General features: G+C 43.8%; 1 protein-coding gene across 1 annotated transcript; it reads left to right on the forward strand.

The window, feature by feature from the left end:
• The first annotated feature begins 636 nt into the window (after positions 1–636).
• Positions 637–11648, forward strand: KCNK12 (potassium two pore domain channel subfamily K member 12). Its single transcript, XM_017730116.1, has one exon. The coding sequence runs from the start codon at positions 652–654 to the stop codon at positions 1573–1575; it is 924 nt and encodes a 307-aa protein (XP_017585605.1). The 5' UTR covers positions 637–651; the 3' UTR covers positions 1576–11648.
• Positions 11649–16628: the final 4980 nt, after the last annotated feature.

Here is a 16628-nt window from a genome sequence, read left to right on the forward strand (position 1 = left end):
CTGTGCAGCAGTGTTTTTCCCTGCTGTAATTATCCATCTGCAAGTTCCCAATGCCCCCAGTCTTCCAGGCAGCTCTGCAGCATGATGGTTTTTCCCTCCCTCTGTGATGATACCCGGTGGGCTAGTCACAGCTGGGATTTGGAAAAGACTTTGAAGTGCTGTTATTTTTAAAACAATATTCAATATTTGGGAGGTGCATTTTTTTCCTGTTATACAACCTGAAAACTTCCATCTTCTCAGTGGGAATGGTATAATCAGACCCCTGTAACAAAAATGTTACACTGGGTTACAGCTTGTGAACAGAGAACTTAAACTTTTCATCAGGTCCTGATGGCTGACACATGTGGGAGCAGGGAAATGGCCTCTTTACCTCATCCCACCTTGAAAAGGTTTGGGTTCAGTGAGTCTTCCACCTGCCTTTACAGAGTGGTGTTGCTCTGCTAATACACTGCCTTTTGTCTTGCAAGGATTTTTTGCTCACTTTTGAGTTTTAGTCATCTCATTGAACTTTCTGGTGCTTTCCTTCTTTACCAAACTTGGTTTCATGTTGGCCTGAGCTGACTTAGAGATAGCACTCCTTTTGTCCAGTGAGATGGGAGCCATGTTAAGGTACATATATCCTGAGCTTATACATGAAAACCCGTGTCATTAATGTTGCCCATTTATCTCCACACCGTAGGTTTTGGAATGACCACACCAGCAACCGTGGCTGGAAAAGTATTCCTCATCGTTTATGGCCTTTTTGGGTGTGCCGGGACCATCCTCTTCTTCAACCTCTTCTTGGAGCGCATCATCTCCCTGCTGGCGTTTATCATGAAGGCGTGCTACGAGAGACAGCTGCGAAGAAGTGGTCTCCTACCTCCCAACTTCCGAAGGGGGCCAGCTGTGTCCGGGGTGGGCAGCCTCGTGGGCTGGAAGCCGTCCGTTTACCACGTGATGCTGATCCTGGGATTTTTTGCTATTACCCTTTCCTGCTGCGCCTCAGCCATGTACACAGCAGTGGAAGGATGGAACTACATTGACTCCTTGTATTATTGCTTTGTCACCTTCAGCACCATCGGCTTTGGAGATTTGGTAAGCAGCCAAAACGCTGCGTACCAACATCAGGGATTATACAGAGTCGGGAACTTCATATTTATATTAATGGGGGTATGTTGCATATACTCCCTTTTTAATGTCATCTCAATCGTAATCAAACAAATTTTGAACTGGGTGTTGAAAAAATTGGAATGCAGATGTTGCCCAAAGTGCCATAAATCCAGTACCCGCCTCAGCCGTCGCAATGCCATCACCCCAGGAGCCCGCCTGCGCCGCCACAATGTCGCCGTGGACGCTGACGGACAGTACGACAGTGACACCGAGGGCAGGAGGCTCTCTGGAGAGATGATCTCCATGAGGGAGCTCACAGCGTCCAATAAAGTCTCCCTGGCCATTTTGCAGAAGCAGTTGTCCGAGACGGCCAACGGCTACCCGAGGAATGTCTGTATCAATACGAGACAGAACGGTTTCTCTGCGGGGGTGGGGGCTCTGGCCATCATGAACAACCGCTTGGCAGAAACAAGTGATTCTAGGTAGAGTTTTTGGAATTCCTTTTGTTTCTTAAATAAAAATAAAACGGCGGTTAGGGTGGAATTACCACTGTAAGCTACTGGAAAGTTTTGAATTTCAGAGACAGCCTTGGTATTCATTGGGTGTTCAGCGTTTTACTTTCTGGGGGTTTTATAAGTTTTCTCTAATATGCAGTGAGATCTTTACCATTATGTTACAATTTTCCCCTAAGGGGGTTTTAAATGAGACTTGGATGTCTTTGATGCAGAATCTGGTGCAATTATAGAAGGATGGTGTGCATAGTTAGGATGGTGTCAAAACCAACATGTTCTTCTTCAGAACAGAGCCTGAACCCAAACTCTGTGTTAAAAGGCATAAAGCAGGCAAGCTGGGCTCCAGATTCAAGCCTGGGGTCGGTAAGTTTTGGCTAAACCGGTATCTCACAGTTTGTTGAAGTCTGGTTCTGACCCTGAGCCTTGTACTCAATGCTCTTCAGCAATTCCTCGTAGCAGGCCTTTGTATGACATACACGTGGGTGACTGTTGTCACACCAGCTTTAGGGTGACTGTGTTTAACTTCAATAATCCCACTGACTTCAGTGGCAGAGGATGGAATGGGCTGAACTCCCCTCGTACAAATGGTGGGATTTAGCCAGTCTTGTCCGAAAGACCACCTGCCACCTAACTCTTAAAAGTCAGGTGGTTATCAAGGACCGTGTTAAGGTGTGCAAAACTGTTCCTACCTACTGATAACAGAAAACAGGCAATTGTCATCTTCAGAACTGACGTTATTTAATGCAAGAGAAGCTGGTATGCACCTCTGGTGTCAAATGTTTGCATCATCACAAAAATGCTTATTTCATTACTTTCTCATGAAATAAGTCACTAAAATGAATGTAGGCTCTCTGTTGTCCTAAATTTGCTCTTTTACTTCTGCAGTATTGTTGCAGAGATTCGTCCAAAGTATTTCTTTGAGGACCCCAACCCTGTACTTGTTTCCCACAAATCTGACTGTGCAGGCTGTACAAAAGAGCACTGCTTTGAAGTTCCCCCAGGAACTGGCTTCCCCAAAATGTTGATACCAAGTCATAAATTAGCCTTTGGCTGTTGCTGCTACCATCTTAAGCCATATTTAACCTGTGCTAGCCCAAACCACTGAAGAACCAAACACAAACCTGGTCTAGAGTGTAGTTTAGCATGACAAATGGATGCAGAGGAGTTACTGCAAACCTCTTTCAAAAATACATGCAACAGCTCTGGATCATTTCTCTAAATTCTCTCTACTACACTGTGAAGATAATAAAAAGGCTTCTACTGATTCCGGGCAAGAAACAAAACTTAAGCTTATATTCTAAGGAGCCTTCTCTTGGAAACTTACTGGAAAATTGTAGGCAAGACCATGAGTAGTAGGTTGGTTACTGAATAAATTGACCGAGATGATGAACACAAACTAGGAATATTAGAAATGTTTGAGAATATTTCCATGAAAATATTTTACTCTATTTACTGACTTTGTTTTGCATGGGTTTGGAGTAGCCATCATTTTTGCTTTCTTTTAAATTTGTAGCAGTGCAAAATGTTTTGGAATGTACCCTTGGAAAACTTAACTTTAAATCTGAGGTTTTGCACACCTGAGCCTGCCAGCTGAATTATGGCATTGAATGTATCTTTTTCCTAACGAAAAGAATCAGAGCTGCAGATAAACCATCACACATGGGTCTGTATCACACTGTAAATGTCACAGCTTTTATCAAGATGTGTTTGGCCAGAAACAAGCAGTGATGATTGTAATGTGTTTCCAGCTGGTGCAGACTCACACTTAAGATTCTGTGGTATGGTAGGGGCTGCATTCAAGAGGCAGGAGCTTTCTTGGTGGTAGAGAGACTCCTCAAGGTCCATCTGTCAGAATGCCTTCCTGTCTGTGCACTCATCCTCTTTAAGGAGGCAGGAAGAGGTGTTTGGTGCTGCTTTTGATGCCCACTGAAGGATAAATTTAAGCAGGGTGTACAGGGGCGGGTCATGGTCTGGAAAAGACTCTGACTGCTGGAAGACCCAGTTCAGGAAGGGTCCCTTCCCTTCCAGACGTGCAAGGGAAACAGCACAGGCAGGGAACCAAAAGAATGGAAATTTGTTATTTCCCCTTGGGATTACCCCCACGGGTAAATCTCTAACTATGATGATTTATATGTTTGTTTATTAAAAGTGTGAATGGGACCCTGCTCTTTTTTTGCAGCCAAAACTCTCTTAGGATTGTATCTTGGTGCATTTGTCATCATAGGGATTATTACTCATTAGGACTATAACATAAATCAGGGCCGACAGGCTCTGTCCCAAAGGACTTAGGAGTTTGAACAGATAGGGCCCCAAGCCACAGCAGAATTACGTGTTTATTATTTCTCTCGTAAAAACATGTTCAAATGTATCAATATTCTGTGAGCTCAAGAACTCTTATTTTTATGGTAACAAGTTTGCAAATTAAAGGTTTTTTTTCAGTGAATTGTTTTTAAAGGGTAAATATTATAACTAATATTAGGATCCTGTTTAAACTGTAAATTTGTGAATTGTTTTCAAACCACTTATTCCAGCCTGGGAAATACAGTGAAGTAATATGAAATTGTACGTACCTCCTCTGTACTTTTTCTGAGTCCAGGCAAAGGCAGACACACAGTCTGCTGTAGCATAATTTAAATGTTTCCAAGTCTTTCTGGTACCATCAGTCACAAGGGTGCCTTTGCAGGACCCTTTGCAGTTCCTATTGACTCCAGGGGAAGTTGGACCAGCTCCTGGAGCTGGGCATCTCAAGGGATTTGAGCATCAGGTTGCTGCTCAGTTCACTTAGATCTAATGTTTACTTACACCCAAGGTCCTTGATAATCTCCATTCTGCTTCTCCTTAGCTTCAGAGGCATATAAAGTGCATGCCCAGTTATTTACCAGTGCCCCTATTTCTTGCAGGTCACATATCTCCAAAAGCTGACATAAGTCAACCACAGGGACCCCCAGGTCATATCTAAGTCCCAAACCCATCTGGCACAGCAAAGCCAGTTTATGAGAGGGTCAGAGCATGGTTACTGAGCTGGGTCTCACTGGGGAGCATCTGCTGAAGGGTGGCCTTACAGTTCCCTCATATTCAGTAGCAGAAGTATTTTTCCAGGATGCATGGAATCCAAGCTCCAAATCTCTACTCTTCAGCCTGCCAGCCCTTCCTGGGCACCCATCACCCTTGTGCATGACCACACGAGCCAAGAGGACATAGGAGGTTTGAGGTCAGTCTTTCCTAGTCCCTTGTGCTGTTCCTTTGGCTTTTTTTTCATGACCACTCCTCTTCAAACTTGCTAGGCTTCAGCACCTAACTCCTCTTTTATTGTGCGTGGTCCAACTCGGATTCCCCAGCGCAGCCTGCTCCCCTTGTGAATTGACCCCTAAACATGCACCAGTTGCACCAAGTGCAATTCCTCCTGGTATTTCATTTTCACAGACAAAGCAGATACCAGCAATACCTGGACACAGGCTGAAGCACAAGAAATCAGAAGGAAACAGAAGGAACAGAGTGGGAAAGTGAAAGCACACTGCACTAGATTGCACTTTCTTTTCAGGTAACTTGGGAGTTGTATTACATTCTAGAAATGGGGCTCTTTTTCAAATTTTATTATGGATAGCCTTGAAAGAATGCAGTTGGCTTAGGTTTTAAAAGTTCATCTTCCCTGATACAACCCCCTCTGTATCACCCTGTAGAACAGCAGCAGTAACTCCTGGCTGGCACAGACCAAGACATCCCAGCTGCCTGCTGAGTCTACAGGCAGCACAGACCTGAGCTCAGACCGTGTCCCCCACACTGGTCTTTTGCTGCCTGAGCCCAGGGAAGAGCATTCAGGAGCAGAAGAAAGCTACAGGAATTAGCACTTCTCTGTGAGCTGGCCCTGAGTGAGAACAGTGATGGCAGAGGTGTGAGCTGCTCAGAAAAAGGAGATACACATTCGCCTGGCACCTGCACTAGTACCTTGCAGACAAAAACCAAAACATAGGGGAAAATTAATGAGCAACAATGACCAAATTCAAGTGATATCTTCTCTTAACCCTGGAGCTCAGGACAGAACAGTCAGAAGGAATAATTTTGTGTGAAATCTGTAGCATTTGGCAAGTCACTACGTTGACCTCTCGGGGTCTGTCTTCCCTGTGTGTGTTCTTGGACAAAGTTTGGAGTTACACCAAGATGTCATCTGGTTCTCATTGGTTTCTTTCCATCTGCAAACACAGTACTCATTTTGAAAAAATTCAGATGGCTCTTTATTTCCTTGCAATGCAAAGGACATCCTTCAGACCACATAGATGTTCAGATCAATCTCACTGACCTCGGCAACAGGTGGCAGTGTCTGAGGGACGGGGCTGCCTCCCTGCAGAAGCAGCATTGCACAGCAATGCATACCAAGGTTCTTTAGGCAGCTACCAGTTCTGATTGCAACCAGGATTACTGCTGGAAGACAGGAATCCCACTAGAGCTCTCTGGGACTGCCCTGTGCCGTGCTCAGGTTACCCAGAAATGCCCCCGTTGGTGTAGTGCTGCTGTCCCAGCACGGCTGCAACCCTGGCCTTCAGCCTTTTCTCCTCCCCAGCTTTCTGTGGGTGAAAATTTGGGTGTAGGATGACCATTTACCCATTTTTCAGTCATGCCTTGCTTCTGAAAGAAAGACTTCAGCAGCAGTGGAGGTCACGTAGCCAGGCATGTGGGCTTGGTATAACCCTGATTGCCTGTGTGGGATGAATTTACAACTGTATGGAAATCAGCTGTAGCAATGAGACCGTTCTCACATTTTAGTATTTTTCTAGCCTTTAACTTGAAAAATACTCAGTGGCAAATCATTGCAATGAATGTTCAGAGCTAATCTCAACAAAATCACACTTTGCTGATTGCTAGCCTGGCAAATCTGTGGGTATGGCTTCTGCTCTAATTGTATTACTAATGTGCCTTTCCAAACCAACACACATTTGCAGTGTTACATTTAAATAATACAATAAATGCTGTGTTACATAATAAATTCAATTAGGAAAAAGTTAGCACTTGACTCACACAAAATAACTAATGAAGTGTGCATTGCACATTGTACAACCAATATGCAATTTTTTTTAAAAGAATATGTCCATATTTGAGCTCAAATTATGCCTTCATGAATGCTAGGAAAAGAAGAGTGCTACATTGTGGAAAATAAAGGAAAGCATGGACAATTCCACTGAGATTTGACACAAAGGCTATGCATGTTAGCACATGCACAGTAAGTGGTTCATTATGCATTATAAATATGTTGTGTAGCAATGGCACTGAGGAAGGACTACTTTAGTTTACATGGCCACAGTCTGAATGCAGCTACCAATAAAGACACATGCCTTTTTTCTTTCTCTCTTCATTTGCTAAATGGGTAACATCCACCCTTTAATTACTATATCTCTTTAAACCATCAAAAAGAAAATGCAACTGCCCTAAATTTTGCACAGGCAAAAAGAGGTCTAAGGTCAAATCCAAACTTTCAACTCTAAGGATCCAGAGTGGTGTAGTTTAGCTTTGAAGTGGGGCTGCAGACCTGCAGCCTTCAAATGCATCATGTTTAGTCCTTCCCAGGAAAAAAAAGAGGGAGTAAATACGGATATTTACCCAACAGTCTGGAGATTTAGCATGAGAAAAAAAAACACAGCAAGTGTGCTGTTATTGAGGAATGAAAAGTGTGGGGAAAGGGAGAAGCTTAGAAGTGTTCTCCAGCAAATCCAGCAGAAAACCAAAGACTTGCATTTATTCCTCACCACACAACTCTGTGACACTGTCACCCCCCCAAGGGGCTCCTGTGGCGTCGTGAGCTCAGCTACCTCGCGTGGAACGTGAAGAGAGGTATTTTGTGAGACACAGGGGGAAGAGGGACCACACACTTGCAGTCACCATCTTCATTCAGGGCTGGTTTCAGGAAGACAGTTGCCCAGCTTTTACTGGGAAAGCAGCCATACTGGTCCCTTACAGTGATGATCAGTATTTTGGGTGTATCAGAGGTGCAGATTCCCATACCTCTAAGTCCTCCTAGTCCCAGGGCCCTGTCGTGCCCAGGTGTGTCCCAGCCAGCTCCCAAGCCCACACTTGGCATGAGGATGTAGGTGGGTTTGAAAGGGTGTTACATCATCGTCCCAAGAGTTTTCAGGATCAGACCTTCAGCAGGTGATGCTTTTTCAAACCTACAGAATACAAAGATGTTCCCATATTCCTTTTGTACTTTGCAGACTGTAAGAGTACTTTTTAAAGCCAGTGAGTCAATGCAAAATTAATGCTTTTATAACAACATACAATAAACAACGTGAAAAAAATTACTAGTATTTCTGACAATGTGCAAATCAAACACCCGGTTTTCTCAATGGGTATAATTTCCTATTCCATGCAAGTAAAATTATGTCCAGGAAATTTTTGCTCATAGTAACATCCATGGGCTGCACAGGCAGTGCAAGAATTCAGTTCCAGTTTTATTGTAAAACCTCAGTATCTGAAAGCACAACGTCTAAAATACTGTTTGGGGATTGTTTGTGGGTATTTTTTTGTGTGTGTAAACATTGTTTATTTACAAAAATAAAAATGCTATAATTATACATATACAAACCTATTTTTAGCTCACTGGAATACTACTTTGTTGGATACTCTCAGCAAAAATATTAGTTCCAAATTTCTAGCCAATTTAAATTACTCAAGTTTCAAGATAACCTGTTGAAAAGTATTCCTGTTTGTTTTGTTTCTTTTTGAAAGGGCACAGCTTGGTAGACATCTTTGAGCTGGCATTGCTATCTCCTACTACAAACCTCAAAAATTTTACTCCTGGAGCGAATTCCTCTGGTTTTGGTATTTGCTCACTTCTGCATTGAATTCTAGAAGGAATAACCAGTTCTGTGCTGTTTTCTGGTTGGTATCACTTTCCTTTTTGCATTGATTGAAAATAGCTGAAATATTAACAAGAGCAAATGTTCCCAGACACACCAAAATTAGTCACTTTTCTGAACATTTTTCTTTTAAAATTTGGTTTTGTAAAATCTAAATTCTGATTGTAAATTACATTCATGGTTGGAATTAGCAGACTGAATATTTTTTCTACCAACGGAATTGCTTGACATGAATTCTTGAAGGATGCTAATGATTCGGTTTTGTGTAAAAAGACCTGCCTATTTCATTTGCCCATTTTATCTAATCTGTTTTGAATTCTTAAAGTCAGAAGTATGTAAGTCCCATTTGGAAAATGCCCTATGCTGTACATTTGCTCCTATGAACAGAGCTTCTAGAGGGATTAAAACTGAGCCTGCCTAATTGCTGCAAACAGGATTGCAAGTATAAACCTTCGAAATCTGAGTATTTGTACCTGTTTGGCCATTGCAAACCAAGGGCATGCTAATGTAATTCCAATTCAAGTGAAGAAACATAAATCACAGGGCTTGACTGGCTGCTAACCACTTTCATCAAAAAGGCCACACAGCTACAGGGCCATGGGTGATGGACAGATGCATCTTGATGCACAAAGATGTTATTTTGGAGGTTGGTTTAGTGGCTGGGAGTTGGCAGTGGGGTGGTTAAAGCAGCTTGGCTGTTCCCTGAGGGAAAGGGAAAGGGCAGTTCCCTTTGCTGAGCCTCAGGAGATGTTTGCCAGTAGTAAAAAAGTTTAAAAGGAGATGGACATTGCATTGAGCCTCTCTTGAGAAGCACAGCAAAGTGCTGTAGGTGTTTCTGGCCACCTGTGAACCCTGGGTTGTTCCTGAAACTGGAGTGTTTGGAACACGGGTGCAGCTGTTGACTCATTTTGCTCTTTGCAGTGCCTCTGCGCTGGCAAAGCAGTAATCCTGCTGTGATCCTTCTCTCCTCATAAAATGCATAGAGAGATTTGTTTAGACTTTCCATATGATGACAGCATATATAAATATTACAAGATGAATCAATTACCAAGTCTGGCTATATTTGCTAAGAGATCTTTATCAGTAAAAACAAGAAAAACTGTCTTACCAGTACAGTGAGTCAACAAAAGTAAGTGGTGTTCTGAACAGAAAGTAAGGTGCTAAAATATACAATTGGACCCCAGAGCTCAGGCATGTGTCACAAAATTATCATTCTCTTCCAATGCTCAATGCACCTGTGTCTTTTGGGAAAAAGCCTTGGTTTCTGCCAGCACCAGGACATGCAAAGCTTCTGTTTTCTTTATCTGTATGAAAGCAAAATGTATTGAGGACATGCCTTGGTCTGCACAGCACTCGGGTGGACTTGCCTTCATCCCCAAATTTAAGCGTGCCCATCATCCAGAGACCATGAATACTGGTCCAGTCTCCAGCAGAAAATGGACAAAATGGCCCCGCCTCGGGGTGTCTGTGGTTTTTGGAGAGCAGCTGAATGTCATGGCAAACCACAGCTGCCTCCTCCAGCCAAACCCCCACTGGGGTGGGATCCATCCCACTGCCAGCCCCTGGTCTGCCAGGAATTGTACTGCCAGGAGAGTGGTACAAATCATCAGCAATGTGCTCTTTTCCCTGCCTTCTTAATGGGCTAAAAACAGTGGAAAACAGAGAGATAATTTTCTATTTTAACGATCAAAAGGGTGTTGCCCATTATTCACAGCCTACAGACAAGATGTTATGATTTTCAATTTTCCTGCACTGATCATTCAATTTGGCAGCTGACCTTCAAGTAGTCATGGTTTTTCAAAAAAAGGAGGAAAAAAACCCAAACAGAAAACTCAAACACCCATTATCAGCATATCAGAAAAGCAAAATAATCATAAATGAGGTGGTAAGGATCCACATGCAAAAGTTGAGAGCAGAGCCGCCTCTGTCTGCAGCAGCCAGATGTTTTCTTGGCAGTGGGAGAAGTTTGGGTTCAGGAGAGCATCAGCTGGATGTTTGGACATTGCCCTGCAAACAGCTGCAGCACCAAAATGGCACTTTCTGAACATGTTTCTGCAGCTGTTTCTACACTGTTAGGGACATTTCACATCCCTGCTACTGAAACCAGAGGATGGCAGCAAGCATTACACAAGCAATTTACTGTCACTGGTGTCTATGGGTATTAGCCAGGGACATTTTTCACAACCAAGAGGAATTTCTGCTGAGTGTTGGTCAGAAAAAAAGGACATTTTGCCATCCAGAAACAGCTGCAGCAGTTTCTGCAGTGCCTGACATCACTCAACATACTCCCAAAGAGTTGAACCACACAGACATTACCCCAACAAGCCAAAAGAGATGGTAGGGTCTGAGAAGCAAGTGTTCCTATGGCTTGAATCTGGAGTAACTTGGTTGAATTGCAGGTAGTAAATAGCCTAATTAAACAGATGTAATGACTTAAATGCCTGCTAGAAGGCATTTAAGTCAAAAGGAGATGCATGTACTTTTTCATCACAATTTTGGTACTGTTTACCAAGTTAAGAGGTGAAATGAAGAAACATAAGTTCTTGTAAATCATTGATTGGAAAACATCGATTTTTACTCTTTCAGATGATGCTTCTTGGCAAAACATTAAACTGGAATAAATTTCAAGATTGAAATCTGTTTAAACAAGTGGCAGTTTAAAAAATGCTTTAATCCTGGGTTGACAGGAACTTAGCCTCCAACTCATACCATAATTGTGAGTGCTCTTAACGAATCCGTCCCATTTTTGGTGTCAGCTCAGGATTTTTCCACTGTAAGATCTTTGAATGAAGAGGTCTAAAAGCCATATACAAAGCCAATCAAACACGGATCACGTTTCTACATATGTTATATAGAGTTTGCAAACAAAAATGGGTATTTTGGGCTTGGCACCCCCCTTCATTCACAGAAACATGGTCATGGATCCAGGAGGCAGTGTCAGCTGATGTGCAGCTGCTTTGCAGAGCCGTGCAGAGGCGTTGGCAGAGGATGTGTAGAGCTGGTGGTTAATGAGACTGTGGAAGAGCCCACTGATGGTGTCTGGGGAACGTTCCTGTGTGTTTTTAATGCCGTGAAACATGATGGAGTATGAATCCTGTACATCTGGGAGGATGTAAAATTCCGGGTGACGTTTGGAATGTTGCAATTAAGCTATTACAAAGACTTTTGAAATAAACAGGAGAAGAAAAGTTGCCTGGGATGTGTATGCGAGTACTCTTGTTTTTTCTTCTGAGCATGGAGAGAGGAAGGCAAGGCAGGAGCACCTCCTGGGTGAGAGACCCCCTTGGAAATGTATGGCTTGGAGACCTCAGAGCCATATGGGGAGACCCAGATGCTGGGTACACTGTGTATGGTCAAGCAGAGGCAGGTGGGATAACAACTGGTGTGATGTGCTTCCAGTGTACCCCATGGTCACCTGTTAAATCCTGCACCTGAGTGATCACTAGCTTTGCAATAAAATAGAAAGCAGATGGAAACTGTTTGCTCTGTAAACAGTTAAAAGGAACTTCCTATATATCCCCTCTCCACAACTGCCATTCAAATCAATAGAAGCCATCTGTCCAAGGTATTAAGATAAATCTTGGGAGTGTTGATATTGACTAGAAAGGCCCTTAAAAGATCAATCACACTGCGAACAGAGAAATGTCACTGCACCAAACATGGAGACTTGCTAATCTTGCTAGATAACATGGACCTAAAGTGCAAACCTTTCTGGTTTATAAACCCAGGCAAAGCCCCTACTGCTGCCCCCATCTCCTCAGCATCATAAAACAAGCCCCAGCAAGAGCTGGTGCTGGGCACAGGCTGTGGATGGCACCTGCTGCTGCAGTGTCCAGCCAGACACAAAACCTGCAAGGGCTGGTGTGACAGCCCCTGTCAGCCAAAACACACACAACTTATTTTACTGGCAGAAAGGATAAGGGCTGAAAAGTTGCAGCCACAAAAAGTTATGCTGGGCCCAGCAGTGAAGGGGAGAGGGAAATTTTTGGCTGTTTAGCACTTACTTCACTGATGTTGGGTGTCTCCAGAATTGCTATGCTAGGAGTCCAATTCCCCTGGGATTTATTCAGAGTCTCCCATGCTTCAAAGAAGTTGAGATTTTCAGAGTGTTTCAGATTCTTCACAATTCCAGCCATAAAGTCCTCCATCATAGAGTGTGGTGGGAAAATCTTACTAATCTGCTAGATATATTTACAGAAAATGAGAAAATACCTTTTTTTGTTTTTAATAATTACCCTTTTCACACCACTGTATTTCCATGTTACTATTCGACTGCCTTCCTGGTTTGCAAATATATCCCTGAGGAGCCACCAGCTACCTCAGCTCATTCCTAATGGGGAAAAAAAAAAAAATCACTGAGCTCTGCTCTCCAAGAAAGCAGCAAAGCAAATGAGTGGAAGAGAAAACTCACCAGGAAGAGCAGCACCAGCAGCTCCCACAGCTGCTCTGAGGTCTCTCAAGTGGCTTGTCCTGGTGTAGGCAGAAGGCCACTGTGAAAGCATCCAGCCTTGGTGCATATCAGGGGGTAGAAGAAGGCAGCAAGCTCACTGGGAGATGATTTCTCTTGTTTCTGCTGCTGGTGGGAAGCTCATCCATGCTGCCCTCAGGTGACTCCTCTAGGAGTGGATATGGGGCAGCCAGTACCCAACCAGGACATGCATCTGTCTCCAGGCCTCCAAAACCCTCTCCAGAGGCAAGAATGTAAAAATAGCCTTTTGTCCAATTTATTGCAGCAGGATCCAGCCCTCACATAAGGGCTGCATTTACATTTACAGTACCGGGATGATGGGGCTGCCCCGAGTTCCCAAATGTGCCACTGGGATTTAATCCCATGCTCATACCAGTATCGGCTCGGTGTCCAGACTGGCTGCTGGCATGTCCCCGCTGTGCCATGCTGGCTTCCCTCCTTTCCAGCATCCCCCACAATGGGCACATGTGCATTTCTGACACTCCCACCCTGCTCCAGCTCACTGAGACACAGCAGAAGATGCAGCCTTAATTTCGAGAGAAGCGAATGTGCCGGACAGAGCCCTGCACGGGATGAGGCAATTACAAGTGATTCATTAGACCTTGTGCACTGAGATTTGGGGTTTAATCATGTATTGGGGCTTTCAGTGGTTCCAGACACCGAGCTGCAAACTTCATTGGGTTGAGACAACTGCTGCTGGATTTTCCTGGGACTGAGTTTCATTGTCCTTCCCTCTCCAGCGGGCACCTGATCACACACCCAGAAACACACTGACACCTTCAGGGTGCTGGAGTGAGTCCAGAGAATGAAGCTGGTGAAAGTCTAGAGGGTAAATCCCATGAGGCATGACTGGAGGAGCCGGGGGTGTTTAGCCTGGAAGAATGGAAGCTCAGAGGGGACCTTATCACTCTCTACAACTCCCTGAAAGGAGGCTGTGGCCAGGTGTGGGTTGGTCTCTTCTCCCAGGCAACCAGCAACAGGAGTGGAGGACATATCCTCAAGTTGTGCCAGGGGAGGTTCATGTTGGACATCAGGAAGAATTTCTTCATGGAAGGGGTTGTCAGGCATCGGAATGGGCTGCCCAAGGAGGTGGTGGAGTTGCCATCCCTGGAGGTGTCCAAGAAACAACTGGACATGGCACTCAGTGCCACGGCCAAGTTGACGTGGTGGTGTTCGGTCAAAGGTTGGACTGGATGATCTCAGAGGTCTTTACCAACCTAACTGGACCTGTGATTCTGTGATTCTCTCTACAGCGCATCCAGAAAGTACATTTTGTGCAACTGTTGCATTTATATAGGAAGATTATATAAAGGTTAAAATCCACCTCACCCTAGTCACGTAACCAGTTATTTTGGTGGAAATGACGCTGTTTGAATGAGTGTTCCAAAAAATGTTTCACCTGAAATACCCTCGAAATGTGCTGTACAAGTCATTAAAGCCCTCACCATGCCCACTGTTTCTTTCTTTGCTTTTATCCACTTTAATTGGTCTCTTACCCCATTTATTCCTCTGCCTGCTTCTAAGTCCTCTGTTTCCTTCCCACTGCTTAATTCTCCCAAACTAATACAAGAGCTGTGTGTGACCTTGTGACCTGCTGAAATCAGTGCCAAAACCTCCATGGCTGAGCTGATCACCACACCAGCTCTAAAAAAGAATCACACCCTCACATTTGCACTCAATGTCCTTGTTCCCCTTCACACCCCGAGTGGCTCTTTCAAAGGACAAAATTCTGTCACTGGGGGTAATTAAAAACAGTTCATATCCTGCTAGGATTACAGGTTTAAAAATCTGAGTGCCAGGGAAACAAGGCGTTTGCTGTTTTTGGAGGAAACGAACTCCCACAAGAAACATATAACTTAATTTTGCTGTCAGATGTTCCCACAGACTCCCCTTGAAAGTCAACTGAAGCTGTATATATGTGCCTGAAGTGAGTTTTAAAAAAGAAATTACATTTATATTTAGATTGTCACCCTCCAGTCATTCAAAATGGTTCATGTGGGAAGTTTATAATGCTGTGATCAAACCCTTTATTTTGGAATTTATTGATATTTGAGTCAATCCCAATGTTGATCTTCTGCATAAAAAGTTCTGATTGCCTTTAACACACGCATCATGTTGACACTGAGAGAGATGGTCCTGGGTGATCCAGCCCTGGAGCAGCAGCAAAGAATTGGGGACACTTTCCCTTGGGGCATATTGGCAGAATTAGGAGAGGGAGCCCCCTTCCCTCACCCCAACAGCTGCAAGTGCCTGTTGGGCAAAGCTTTATGTCCACATGTCCATCACCACCTAAATGTCACTCAGTTGGCAAAATACTGCATGTACGGCTCTCTTGGCCAAGGAAATTATTCTGACCTTCTTATGTTCTTGATGAACCAGAGAAAGGAGTAACAGAATAGTTGGTGGTGAGGATCTCGTGCAGCCATAGCTGATGTGCCTGGGTTTGCTGTGCTAAGAGTGGCCATCTAACAGCACCTCTCTGCTTTCAGCATGGTTTGGTCTCCTGCCATACATTACACCGAGGGCAGGTCTGTGCACTAGAGGCACGTTGGTACTGATAGATGAGTTCTGTGCTATTCCTCAGATCTCCTGTCTCCCAAAAGAGACAAATCCTCCCTCCTCGCTGAGCTGCAGACCAGTAGCCGTCCCTACCCCTTCCTGGGGAAATTATATGGGACAAGTGACTCCAAGTCTCTGCTCTTTTAGTAGAAAACATGGGAATTTGAGAGAGTCTTTCAAATAAAGGGTTTCTGCTAACCTGTGGTGTCCAGGGAAGAAAAACTATTTAGCCTAACACATTGCTGCAGCTTAATGTCATGGAAAAATAAGTGGTGAAATCAATGGAGGGACCAAACCAGAAGGACTCCTCTTGGGTAAGATGAAGGGGTACCTTTGCTTTATCCATGTGCTTCAGGCTCTCTCCAGCTCACTCCTGCCTGGTCAGACAGGGTCAGAATTCTTCTCCTGCACTCCTGGCCAGAGCCATGTCTGCACCAGGAGCTGCAAAAGTCCGTGTCTCATTACATCAACTACATTTGCAATGCAAAATCAAACCAATTCATCTGAATTGTACAGGGAGAGAAACATTCATCCCTGAAATCTCTGCAAATCAGAAAGGAAAAAGCCAGTATGGACAAGATTATTCACACCCATATAATCATGTTGATTTTTACTAATATTTTTTTTTGTTTCTCATCTTCCAAAATGTAGGTATAATTAAGCAACCTCTCATGAGCATCATCTGTGCTAGTACTGAAGAAGTGAAATACTCCTATGTAGATCTAATAGTTGGTGGTAAGTGTTAGCATATCCTTGAGAACTGCGAGATCATTAAAGCAGAAATTACCTCATATTAAAAATGGTTATAGGCAGTTACAGGCTGTATCCACAGCCCTTTAGAGAAAAAAAAATGAACCACCAAGGATCATTTTTTAGTCACTGTTTCCATCTGAAGTGCAATTACCTTTTTTCTAGCCCCTCAGAGCATTATCAATAATGAGAAGCCTGTGGATGAATCAGATACTCCATCTTGGCTCCCTTCTGTCGCTGGTGATTTCCAAGCATCTCATGACCAGCTGTAAGCTTCTCCACAAGCCTCTGAATGAGACATTTTTGGCACCTTCATTTCATATACGTTATTTGATGGTCTCGTGAGTCTTTTCCAACATGAATGATTCAGTGAGTCTATACACAGAAAGATACCAGAGAGAT

This window comes from Corvus brachyrhynchos, unplaced genomic scaffold (genome assembly GCF_000691975.1).
Source record: "Corvus brachyrhynchos isolate BGI_N302 unplaced genomic scaffold, ASM69197v1 scaffold101, whole genome shotgun sequence".
In the NCBI taxonomy this organism is placed as follows: Eukaryota; Metazoa; Chordata; class Aves; order Passeriformes; family Corvidae; genus Corvus; species Corvus brachyrhynchos.